The sequence below is a fragment of the Apus apus genome, chromosome 3 (genome assembly GCF_020740795.1).
Source record: "Apus apus isolate bApuApu2 chromosome 3, bApuApu2.pri.cur, whole genome shotgun sequence".
Taxonomy (NCBI): domain Eukaryota; kingdom Metazoa; phylum Chordata; class Aves; order Apodiformes; family Apodidae; genus Apus; species Apus apus.
Window position 1 is genome coordinate 100670767 of NC_067284.1, and position 12960 is coordinate 100683726.

Sequence of the window (12960 nt, forward strand, 5' to 3'; positions counted from 1 at the left end):
TAGCAATGGTTTAAAACAATTTTACTCATATAGAAAATAGTATTCCTCTCCCTCAATATGATGAGTCCAATTGCACAGGACTCAAAAAGAGAAAATAATTTCTGTCAATGTTTTCGAAATCTCTTTAACTGACTTGAAAAGTTTATCTGTACATAAAATGTGTCATGTTAAATTCTAGTATCTGGCAATCTCCCCTTGCTAGCACTAAGGCTTCGACAGAAGGACATTTTTGGATTAATGATAGCCAAAGTATCCTCTTTCTAACCCGAAGACACTGGACTTCGAATCTGTCACTAGTCCAGGACTGAATATTGCTTGTATTGGGCGTCAGGCCAATGTAATTTGGGGAAAGAAATTCCACATTTGGGAAAATCAAGAAACCATTATTTGGCAGGTTCTTTTTCAAATGGTGCCTCTTTGATACTCTGGAAATTTAAAATCTTGGAAGTGGTTACTGAGGAGGTGGATTTATTGGGTGTTGTGCAGGTGAGGTAGCCAAAGGTCAAATTCAGGTCTATCACATGGTGACTGCCAGTATCTGCAACTTGGCTGAAACAATTTGTCTTACACACACTGCCATTATCTTGATTCAATTATCTCTTTATATCATACACGCAAACTCCCTTAACAAATAACCCTAGAGAACATAACCTCCTAAACCTATTTGCTCTCACATTACAGAGAGCAGTAGCAGACTAACATGAAGACGGTCTCATTACTGCACCCAGGGATCTCTGCAACCACTTGTGCATGGCAAGCACTGCCCTGCATCTTCTAAACAGTGTGCAAGGCAGAAGTGCATGAGGGAAGAGCTTCTTAAGCAACAGTGCATGTGTCCCTGGCCAGAGCACTGCACTGGCATCAGCTCTGCCTTCCTGCAGCCTGTGCCAAGGCAGGGGTTGAGCTGTGCAGTGGCAGCTGGACACTGGCAGCTACTGCTGAGTGACCTGATGGCTAGTGACAAGCCATGGCCAGGCACCACTGCAGCTCTGTGCTTGGCTTGGCTGACATCACCTGGTCTTGCACTCTGTGCTGAGGATGCAGAAGCCAGGCAGGGTCCAGAGATACCAACAAAGGATTATGAAGACTAGGAGTGATGTGCTTTCACTAGGTAAGGCATTAGTATATCCTGGGATACAGGGAAGAGAGGGTATGTAGTGGGCACGCAGGAAAAGCAGGAGGCATGGCCTGGGGTCTCGCGCTTGTTGGGGGTCAGGTGGGGCAGCAGGTTTGGTTGAAAACCTTGTTGAGAGGGAAGATGAGTCTGTGCAGCAAGGAAGGGGAAGAAAGAGAGAGGTGCAGCCCTGCTCATGTGTCTCCTAAAGTTGCTTCTCCTCTGCAAAGAAGGGGGGAAACCAAAAAACACATTGATACTCCCTACTCATTTTATCTACTATATGACATACTTTGTTTAGGAGTATCATTCCACTTCAAAAGCAATTACTTCTAAATGCTATTGTTCATGTTAAAACAATAGTTATTTTGATTGATAATAAAAACCTACACACCACAGTAAAAGCAGTGATGTTGGACACAGAGACATTACAAAATCTATAACCTGACCCTTTAAAACCTGGCTCAAACCATCAGATTTGACTTATGAGACTAGTTACAATAGTGCTTCATGCAAAAAGCATCAGGTTAATGCTGGATCAGGCAAACTTGCCAAACACACCCTGGCATAATTAATCAAGAATAGTTCAGAAACAGATCGCCTCCAAGAGGTTATTGATTTCCTGTCACGACACATTTTCCTTATGAGGTGCTACAATGCTATGTATCTGAGATGTGCTGGCATGTATTTTCAGTGACTAAGCCTTGATCTATCTTCCTGGATCCCTGCCACTGGTACATTGACATCTGCAACTACTCATGTTTGACAGTCTCATGCATGAGCTATGTGGCTTCCAACTTGGATGGGATTAGAATAGGAGACTTTCTGAATACTTCAAATGTAATTGAAAGCAGATAAATACAAGGGTCTCAAGAGGGTGGCATACTTTTACATATGGTATCACATTAAATCACGTGTATACATGCTTAGACAGAGAAAGATCTCAGTATTAACCAGTATAGTTTGCAAGAAAGTGTTTGTCCTTGCTCTTAAATATGTATTAATTCTTATAATGTCACATTTTTCTAAAATCCAAATACACCGCATAGCTGAAGTCTGGTTTAGACAAGCATGAAAAGGTACATGTTTGGGGAGAAGGGTAAGGGAAGAGGAATGTATTCAGAGACTGGCAGGTGTTTTGTCTTTCATCTATGCTTGAAGTACGGCATTCATGTCTTCTGTGAACCATCCCTGCCAAGTGCTGAGAGCTGAAGACAAACTACACATCATGTAACTCAGGATTATACTGTTCTAATGTCAAATGACAGCAAACGAGAAATTATGTTTTCCTTTAGAGCAAAATCCAACCACATTCCTCACACAGAACACATCTCTATGTACCTGTTTTTCTCAGTAAATGTGGACATTGATATCGCAATCTGTAAATGTATTTCTGAACATATTTACTGAATACTGTAAAACAGAGGATGTAAATAAAACTGACGTTAACGTTGCTGTACAGAGTTTATCTTTCACATTTCCTTACTTTTTCAGACTTTGAACTCTGCAAACACAAGTAATCTTGCTTTAATGCAGATGATGCAGAGCTCAATAAATCTTTTAAAGGGAAATGGCCTGATACTTCCTGCTGTCAAATACCTATCTGAGGATTGCAGTGATGGGCAATAAATGGGCATCACAAGAGGGCTGTGATACTGAACATATGCAGTATCAAAGGGCTCCAAGGCAACCAGGTTGTAGCAAAGCTGTGATACCTGCAGTAATAAAGCTATGGGTTTCTCTAGGTTGTCTTCAAGAGTCTGGCCTGATCTTAACCTTGACATGCCTGTCTCTGTTTCCCTCACTAACAACTGTCCCCAGGCAAGCTGACCTCACTGAGCTATCAGTAACTTGTGTGGTTTTTCTATTTCATATGTGAAAAAGGAAGAATTGGAGATGAGATGTGATTCTTCTTCTTCTTATCACATGGTAGCATTTTTCCTACCGAAGAGGGGAGCAGAACTGCAGCATGTTTAAGGTCAGTGGTTCATGAGAGAGCAGCAAGTGAGCAGGAGGGTTGCAATGGGATGAGTGGTCTCATGTCTCATACTCTGGAAGAACCCTGGAGGAAGGAGGGGTTCTTACTCTGCCTGGTGTCGCATTCCTGTCATGGAATGCAGTCTTCAAGTACTTCTGCTCTAGTCTCCCAGCAACAGAAATCAGCTGAGGTAGGAAGCAGTAAATATAAGTTAGCCCTTGGTCTCCTTCCCATGACCCTGCTAAATGTGGTCTGAAAAGTTCAGCAGTTTGGTGATACTTGCAGCATCATAATACATTTTTCTGGTACTAGAAAATTTATCTGTATTCCTCTGTTGCCAGAGGGATTCAAGACAGCATCCCTTACAGCATCTGCTCACAAAGCTCTACTATCAGTTAGTTGTAAAGTTTTGCCAAGTAACTTTCAGCTGATCCGATCTCTTCTGTGCTGGTGGATGGATGCCAGTATTGGGACTGAGGTCACCCACACATAAGTGGTTCATGACAGTTTTTCTTTAAACATAGGAAATGCCTTTTTTCACTGGGAGGGTGATCAAACACTGGAAGTAGTTGCCTAGAGAGGTTCTGGAGTTTCCACTGTTGGTAATATTCAAAACCTGACTAGACACTGTCCTAGGCCACTGGCTCTGGCTGACCCTGCTTGAATAGGGGGGCTGGATAAGATGATCTCCAGAGGTGCCTCCCCACCTCGGCAGCTCTGTGATTCTATGACCCTATGTCCCTAATTGCCTGGCTGTTATAGTCACTGGCCTTTATATCCAGCCTTGTCAGTCCTCAGTCTTCTTCTTCCATTCCCCCTTCATGGCCAAGTCTGGGTCTGTACAAAGTTGCTGCACTTTGTACATGGTCTTTGATACCATCCCCTTGGTTCTCTGTGATGAGAGCAGAAAAGGAGAGCTGAACCACCCTGACCTGCAGTATTTCCGCCCTGTGCACTTCAGACGTTCTTGTTCAGACTCTCAGAGTATTTTCTAAATAACCGTGTCATTGTCACAATTTTGTAGCTGAGGATCAGAAAAACGACTGGAAAGCCCCAGTTTACTGTGCGGTTTCCTCACTGTGAATGATAGCATTGTGTGTGAATGGGTGTTTGAGGTGAAAGATTATGGAAATGCCTTTCAGGTGGGAATGGACTGGCCAGTCAATAGACACATTTCATAACGTTAGCTATAACATCGTTCTGTTACAACTGAAATACTCAAGAGTGAGTAAAAGTGCAAGAATTGCAGCATAAAGCCCTTGCAAACAAGGAAGATCACTACAGATGTGTCACTGAAGAGGAACAGCAGTGATTCTGAGCCGCCTCAGACTATCAGATTGACAGAGATCTTATACTGGAGAATAGCATCTGTTGGGAAGGGGAAATTTACATTTAATTAAGAGGACTCCAATTCCACAGCAGAGATATTTTCCACTAGGAGGGAGCAATAAGGACAACCTCATTGCTAAGAGAAAGACCAGAGAGCTGACCCAAGTGCACCTGGCTGGAGTGCAGGTGTGGGAGCCAGCATGGTGGGCTAGATGGACACAGGAAGGCAGGCAAGAGAAGGAGATGTCTTTGAAGCAGCAGGTTAGCTGAGAAAGGCTGGTTAGGGCATTCATCTCCAGAATCAGAGCTGCAGTCACCTCAGTTGTGCTGGCTGAAAGACACTTGCTCAGATTTGGGTATGCCCCAAGCCAGGACAAGAAGGTATGAGGAGCCCATGGTGGAGACAGCAAGGATGGTGGCCACTCTCCCAGGCCTGAGAAGGACAACTGAGTTAAGAGCATTACAAGGGCATGCCAGAAGGAGAAGAGACTTACCTAATAATGTTGACTTATTCACCACCATCTTCCTGATGCTACTCCTGCCTCCCCCTGCACTGATGAAGTGTCCAAGAGCAGTGGAACTACTACTACAAAAAGACTTGAACCTATATTATGGTTCTTAGATAAACCCTAAGCTTTACCAGATTATCTCTAGTATATTCTCCAGTATGTGACATTGCTTTATCATCTCAGGAATATCAGTTGCCATTTTGACATTTTACTGTAACAAAAGGGCAAACCAAAATCAAAACCCCAAACTTTTTTGCAAAGTGGGACAAAAAGCACATTAAGAGACCCTCAACAATACACAGTCACTATGGGATCAGCAGGGAGTACCAGAGTATAATTCCTTGTGATGGTGTTATATTGTTAGTAATAATTAAAATAATTTCTGACTGTTGGTATGCTTAAAAAAAAAAATCCACTTAAAACTTGTAACATTTTCGTGAGACGGGGACAAAATGAAAAGCACTTTATCAGTAAAGAAATGTATACAAAGAAAGAAAAACCATCTTGTCTAAACGAAGGCTATAAGCAATCAGTGACAGATTTTGTACTGCAATGTGGGTGTTGGTGATGCCTTTGACTGGGCTCAGCCCATGTCATCACACGACTTCCCTGTCAGGAGGTCAAAGTTGCAAGACTCCTAGGGGGAAGTCCACAGCTACTTAAGGGCTTTAATGCACTGACCTCAAACATTCATGGCAGTGGGAGAAGAAAATCACGTGGACATGACCGAGAATCACCCAATTCTAGGCACCCAATCAAAGCAGATTATTTAAAAACTTTTTTATTAAATGAGAACCCATCTGCCTCTCTAAATGTCAATGTAGACATGCTACAGGAAACACAAAATGGTCAGAAGAATACTTGGGCTGTTGCCTGTGAAATTTATTCTTGTTCTGACCCCTCTCTGCTGGTGAAAGCAGAGAGCAACTGGGGACTTAAAACTAATGGACTTCAGCTTCAGGGCAACTTTAGAAAGGGTCCATGAACGTGGGCCCAGGCTTAGCAGCATGCATTCCAGTGACTCATACAGTCAAGATTCAAGGATTCATGGCATGCCTTCAGCTAGGAGTATCTTGGGAAGCACAAAGGATGTAGTAGTAGGTTAGGGAGCCAGGGACAACCTGTTCCACTGTCTCACACCCTCACAGTGAAGAATATCTTTCTAATGTATAATCTAAATCTACCCAAATAAACAAATTGTTTACAGCTGGTTTTTTTTGAGGGGAAGAGTTAATACAAGAATCTTTTATTTTTGAGAAACAAAAGCAATGTGGTTTTAGGCTTTCCTTTTTTATCTTTAAAGAAAAAAACAATTCTAGTTTTTCCCCTTAAAAATAAAAAATAACTGAAGCATTTGATTCAATCTGAAAAGCCATTTTTCATTAAATAGAAGTCTGACTTTAATATATGACCAATTCTGGTGGTAAAAAGTGTCTCAGTGCCTACTAGAACAGATGCAACTGGTGGGACTGTAATGCAGTTGAAACAGGAGAAAATATTTGGAAGATCTTGCTAGAAGTAATTTTTCATCAAGGACATTAGCACTCTATTTGTCAAAGCATTCAGAAAGCTCATTAATACCGCTGGACTCATTGCTAATGCTGCTGCCTATGTTGGGACAGTAATAATCTCCCATTTAATAGGAAGCCACATTCTTTAATTTTGGGTGAGGATTTGCAAATGGCAGTCTATTCATTCATTTATCAATTCCAGATGCATTTCCAGACTGAAAGTAGGGAAACAAAAATTATATTAATTGTAATACGGCAACAGTCTTCAGTACATTATACCAGGCTTTCTGCTCTCTAAGGACTCCTAAATCACTTCAACTACAATTTTGGTGCCTTGGTTGTACTGTGAGGAGGGAAACCTCCAGCCCTGACTTCATTTGGGATGAATCACCATGACCTGAAGTGTTCTTTCTCTTCCTTCATCTTTCACCTGTCTTTTCTCCATAAAATTCCTCTTTCCCTTTCTGCTTCCAGCCTCACATTGCCTGGATCCTGCTCTGCTCCTCCATCCTCCCACCATTCGTGCTGCATGTGTGAACATGCATGTGGAATGGGTGTTAACAAGGGCTTCAAAATGGATGTCCCATCCAGCTTTTGGTAGCTTTCATTTTCATGCTCTATTCCAGTACCAGACACTGAGAAGCTACTGCTTCATTCATAGCCTCCACGAGAAGCAGGCTTTCTAAAGACAGTGGAGCTATGAAGTCCTCCAAGGAGGACAGCTCATGGAAGTTGGAGAAAAAGTAGTTTTGGTTAAGGATGCTCAAGTTTCAAATGTGGAGTGGGAGAAAAGTAAATTAACCACACAACTGGTATTTTTAACTCTGTGAAAGGCAGTAGTTTCCCAGTCTTGCAAGGACAGAAAAAAAAAGAAAAAGGAAGCAGTGGCATTTACCAAACCAACTGAGCACACAGAGCCCAGGAGACATAGAAGGGGGAGGCAAAGTGCAGAAGCCACTAGAGACAATACATGGTACATCACAAGTGCCACTTCTTGCTATTAATATGGCACAAAGTATTTATGTCTCCTGCTTACTTCTCAGGAAGAGATGGGCAACTTACCTTGCATCTCGAGCAGGCGTGTGCGAGGCAAAAGCCTAGAGACAGACATAACAGAGCAGATGGAGAACATATGAGTCAAAGCACACTCTGTAAACAGACGTTACTGAAGAAGATGGGTGGAAGAAGACTATTTTTTATTAAGTGCTCTAAGCATTTCCTTAGGAACTTTTTCCTTCAGCATAAGGAAACAGTTCTTCTAAGGAACTGAAAAATACCTGTTTTACTGATGGCTTTGGTAGAGATGCAAGTTTTGGGAATCCAAAATATAAGGTGAAAGCTCAGCACTGATAATGATATTTCAGTAGGATGTATGTTACCTTAGCCTGGAGGCTGAAAAAGGCTGAATATGTAACATATAAGCTATATCTTTTAAAGAGAAGATATACAGCTTTCCAGCATTTTCTCTTTTCTGTTTCAGTTATTCATTCTTTCTTAATCTCTTTTTAGAAAGAATGAAAGATGAAGAAAGTCTCTGGATATTACTGTTTGCATTTGTTGACATAAAAAGGGACAATTATGGGGAGATGAATAAAACAGGAGGAAGAAAACCCATAATGGTAAAAATTCAAACCACTTATGTTTAAGTTTTGATGAAAAACCATATTTAAACAATTATGAAAAAAGGTTCTAGCTAAAAACAAAGGTTTATTTTTTTGTTGGAAATAGCTTTTAATAATTCTGTTCAGCTTTTGATACCTTCCAACTATAAAGTGCTAATCAGTACAAAATTTTAAAATTCATCACATTATATAATACAATTTAATTGTGTTTAATATCATCCATGCACAGATACATAAGTATATCTTGTATATATAAAACTACCATTTTAAACCTAAGATATCTGCAATCTTAAAATGTTATGCACCTGCAAAATAAGACATGTTTTTCTTTTCGCCATAAGCATGTATGTATAAAGGCTACATTGATCTTCTTTGGAGCCTCATAAAGAACATCACCTCTGAAAAGAAACCTGCTGTAAGTTTTTCTAAAGCCTACATGTGACCACCCAGTAAATATATGTGTCTCCTGGCAGGTCAATTATTCTCAAGGTTTCCCCCCAGAGATGAAGTCCTCTAAGATTCACTGTCCTTTCCTTCCTCTCTCCTTGTTGTTTTTACATTCTGACGTTTGCCTGTTGAATGGATGTGTTAACTCAAGAGGCAATGTTGCTAATATTATACCTGCCTAAAGAGCGGCCAGCAAGAAGGGCCTGTTTTACCTCCCTCAAAGCTGTGTTGCTACAATATAGTATTGCATTTGATACAGTCAAATGACTCTTAAGAGACCATATTCAAATGGAAATTGTGTTCCAAATTCTGTGTCTCAAATAATCTTTTTCACAATGACTGGATTACCTAAAACCACTTAGATAACCTTGGTTCAGTTTAGATATGCAAGAGAATTTAGCATAACCAGTGTTTTTTGCCAAATGTTATTTTTTAACACTTCCTCCTATGAATCCTAAACCACTTTTTGTTTTTCATCTCGCTAACCATTCATGGATGAATGGCAATTGCTGAATGTCTTAGAAACAACACGTTGAAAATGTCATTCAAATCAATTTTTCAACAGCATGAGAAGCTAGGAGGTAATTCACACTTCTTTTTTAATAAAATTCTTTAAGAGGTACTGTAGTCATCTGCCTTCCCACCACCCCCTGAATTTATAAATTCACTCTGATTTATTGCAGCCAAATGTACCAGGGAGAGAAAAACACTGCAGACAGACTATGCTATTAAGACTGGTAAATTATGAGAAAAACCACCTCCATTATTGCCCCCAAACTAACCTGTTCCCCTCCAGCTCTGGAAAAGCAAGGGAGAAGAATTCTGCAGGTCTGAATTTTCATTCTTTGAAGAGCAATTTATCTATGGCTAGTAGCTCCAGAAGCATCCTAGTCCAGCATCTGGAACATTGCTTCTCTCTAACGAGAGGAGTCCAGAACCCCACTTGGGTTTCCTAACTATCAGCTACTAATTAAGACCCTTAGGGTCCTTCTTCCTAAAGTGGCATTTACATCATAAGAGTTTACTGAACCTCTCCTGATCCTCAGACATGAAGATAGCATTATTCCATCATATGCTCATATTCAACTCTGTCCTGACTCTAGAATCAGCAGCAACTTAAGCCCCAAAGCTGGGACAAAGGGACTAGAGAACCAACAGCTAAAATACTGTTCAACGCTTTCAAGCAGCAAGTGGTGAATGAGAAGATAGCACCTAAGAAGTTCATGCCACAAGATCCACCCCCATCTGACGCCTGAGATCAGTTTCTGGTGTTGGCATCATGTCTCCAAAGCACCCTAAATGAAAGCAACAGCAAATTTGAACCATGTCTGAGGAACGAATGAAGCAACCAAATCCAAACCATCTCTTTTCAAAGTCTTGCTGCCTTACTGACAGCATGTGTAAAAAAGCACCAGCACTGCTTTTACTAGGCTAATGTCCATGAGATACTCCATATACACTGACTAAGCTTAAGCCAAAATAATAAATACATAAAAAAAAAAAAAAAGATGGAGAATTATTGCCTCTTTCCTCTAATCAGACATGCAGACCAGGCATCTTCCTGTAAGTCAGTTCCTTTCAGACAAAATCTCTGATAAATCTTACTGCTAAGGGAGAACCCACTTTTAGAAGACATTTTAACCTAAGCTTATTGCTTCTTGGTGACTTCATATGAAGGACGATGGCAACACACAGCCAAGGACACTGTAGTTCAAACTCTCAAAGGTGGATGCTGTATAATCTCTCTCTCATTTGATGTACAGAACTGCATGTACTTGCCATGACCCTTACAGGGCTGGTGGGAAGGCTGCAAATATTCTGCCATATTTAGCTTTCCTGGTCAGAACAGTTTAATGCTGTTAGTCTGACCAGTGCCTCACATAGGGAAAGACTCCTCTACTCTTCACTCTACTCACGCATGGAAGCAACAAAGCTGGCTTGCAGGCCAAAAAAATATTCCCAACTTCTTCCAGTCCTACTGTTTTTCAATATGTTCCTGGACAATTCCCCAGTCTCCATGATGGGGCTGAGGATCTCATTTCATGCTCACCTGGTAAGACACCCTCTTTCCCACAGCTCCTCAGCAAGCACTGCTGAGCATGACTACTGCTCTGTGTAACACCTCCCACATGCTGGAAGACGTACCCTGAGAGAGAAGGGGAACTTCTACAGTACCCAGTTTCTGGGCTGCTTCAGGGTTAAACAGGTTCCTCAGGTAGGTCAGGGGAGCTTCGGAGACTGCCCATACTGTCTGCACATATGATGTATCAGGAATAATTTTTAATGCTAATTCCTCATGTTGTTTACAGGTCTAGACCTTCCTATTTTTAAAGCAGTTGAAGATTTACAACCCTCCATGGTGCTCCCTAGCAGCACTGAAGCTATTGAGCTGCTCACGCGTTGTCTGTCTGTCCCATCGGAGAACATTTCCTGTTAAAAGAATTTTTGGCATGGCTGCTTCATTCTGCACAGAGAGCAGAAAGTCAGTGTGCAGATTAGCAATCGATTTTCTAAGAAGTACCCCACAAATTAGGTCTCCTCTCTCTGTTTGCTTTCACATGTATGCTGGAGCCTCTATAATTAATTTAAACAGATACAAGCACTTCTCCTCCTCTCCTTTTTGATGCGAGCTGTTCCAACAGACTGTGCAGCGAAGCTGCAGCAATTTCAAAGGCTTCCGCTCCCTGTGCAGAAGGGAGCAGCTGCAGCAATAGCTCTTTGAAGAGGAAATGGCACCCAATGGGACTGCCAGGCAGCTCCGAGCTGAGCTCAAACAGTCCCCAAAGTCCCTGGGAGCATCTGAGGACATCAGAAGAGGAAAGATATAGGCTTGGGAGAAGCCTGAAGAATTAATTTTAAAGACTTCCCTCCCATCCCTGGAGCTTTCTTCTGTGTAAGCAGCAGGGTCTGCAAGGAAGAGTCTTCCTCATATTTGGCTGTGATGATCCTACTCATATTGACAGGATCCTGGAAATAAGGGCTGAACACAAGGGGTGGTTGAATTTCTGGTTTATGTATTAAACTGTAAGCATATAAATACATATACGAACACAAATACATCTATAAAACATTTGTATTCCTGTATATCATTAAGATGCTGTTGTACCTCTATTAATATAAACAACCATTCTGACATATTTCAAAGTGAACATCAACCACTCACAGTGTTTCATCCATGTTTAATTGGTTAATTGATGGACTCACTGACTAGTGAAGCTGGTTTTTATGATTATTGGCAAATATATTCCTCTTTTATTTACAACATAGCACACACTTTCCTACTATCCTGCTTAAAAGATTTATAGCAAATTCAATAGATGAAATAAAGAAATCTTGATTTTGTACCCTCTCTGCCCACAAAGTACGTAACATCAGCAACTTTATAATTGATGCAAATTTCTAGTGCTGATTTAACAGGCCCACAACTACAATATTAGACCGAATGCATTTCGTTCTTCTCTGAAAGCTGCGTGCTTCCTTAGTTACTTATGTATAAATAGATGCCATTTCACTACATTCTGCCACAGCACGTAACCAACTTATTGTCTGGAAAAAGAACTGACAAAACACATCCTGCAAATGCCTCTCCTTTGTCAGATTGGTCTAATTATATACCCAGCACACCAAACTTCTCTGTCTTTGTCCTCCTAACTGGCAAACTCTGCTTTTTCTCATCAATTTCACACAGCTCTTCTCTCTTCACTTATAATTTTGCTTTTGGAAGAATTTAAGTCCATGGGCATACAAGCCCAAGTTAAGGGGCTACACAGACCTACTGTGAGTCCTTATTTATGCCCACACTTCTGCACATCCACTGGCAGGGATGTGGAGAGCCTTTTTTTCTGAGACCATGCTGAGTTCGGCAGGTCAAACCCACATCCTGGCAGGAACTGCCCACAAACAGTTTTGTTCTATAAACAGTTGTGCTTTACTATTAATGTTACGTCCCGTTGTTCTAATATCCCCAACAAATTATGAAAAAACATTATATTGTGACTATTTTATTATACATTGCAATGAATGGCCTAATGAACTTCATTAAAACCACTTTACTTTTCCTAAGCATATAGGCTACATAACTGAGTTACTACATGATCTGGAAAAATGATGTAGGTAACTAAGATGAGATCAATTATATAATTCTCATTTGCACTTTTCTCTGAGGTGCAAGATTTGCTGATATTCCTTGACACTTCTATTTGATGTTGGGGTCAGCTGTTGAGAGACAAAAGCTCCACAGCCAGTCGTTTATACTTCCGGCAGCAATATTAAAATGCAGAGCAGGAAATAAGCTGAAATGGTCTCTTACTTGAATGGAATATAAACACTCTGCTTAATTAGGTCACTCAGCATATATTTGTTTACTTCAGTATTTTCTCTTTAGCAGTTCATGTCTGGGTAACACAACTCCCTTGCTGCAGATAGTGGAATTCCCATGGCAGGTAACATG

The 12960-nt window shown here is 41.0% G+C and overlaps 1 protein-coding gene across 3 annotated transcripts in view; it reads right to left on the minus strand.

Moving 5' to 3' along the window:
* The window catches only part of AIG1 (androgen induced 1), a 118838-nt gene that overhangs the window by 22541 nt on the left and 83337 nt on the right, over nt 1-12960 (minus strand). Inside the window, exon 4 of one of the 3 annotated variants that reach the window (XM_051613851.1) lies at nt 7504-7538. The exons of the other annotated variants lie outside the window; for them this stretch is intronic. Within the exon in view, the coding sequence (XP_051469811.1) occupies nt 7504-7538 (35 nt within the window). The remainder of the gene's footprint in view (nt 1-7503; nt 7539-12960) is intronic. 3 annotated transcript variants of the gene reach the window in all.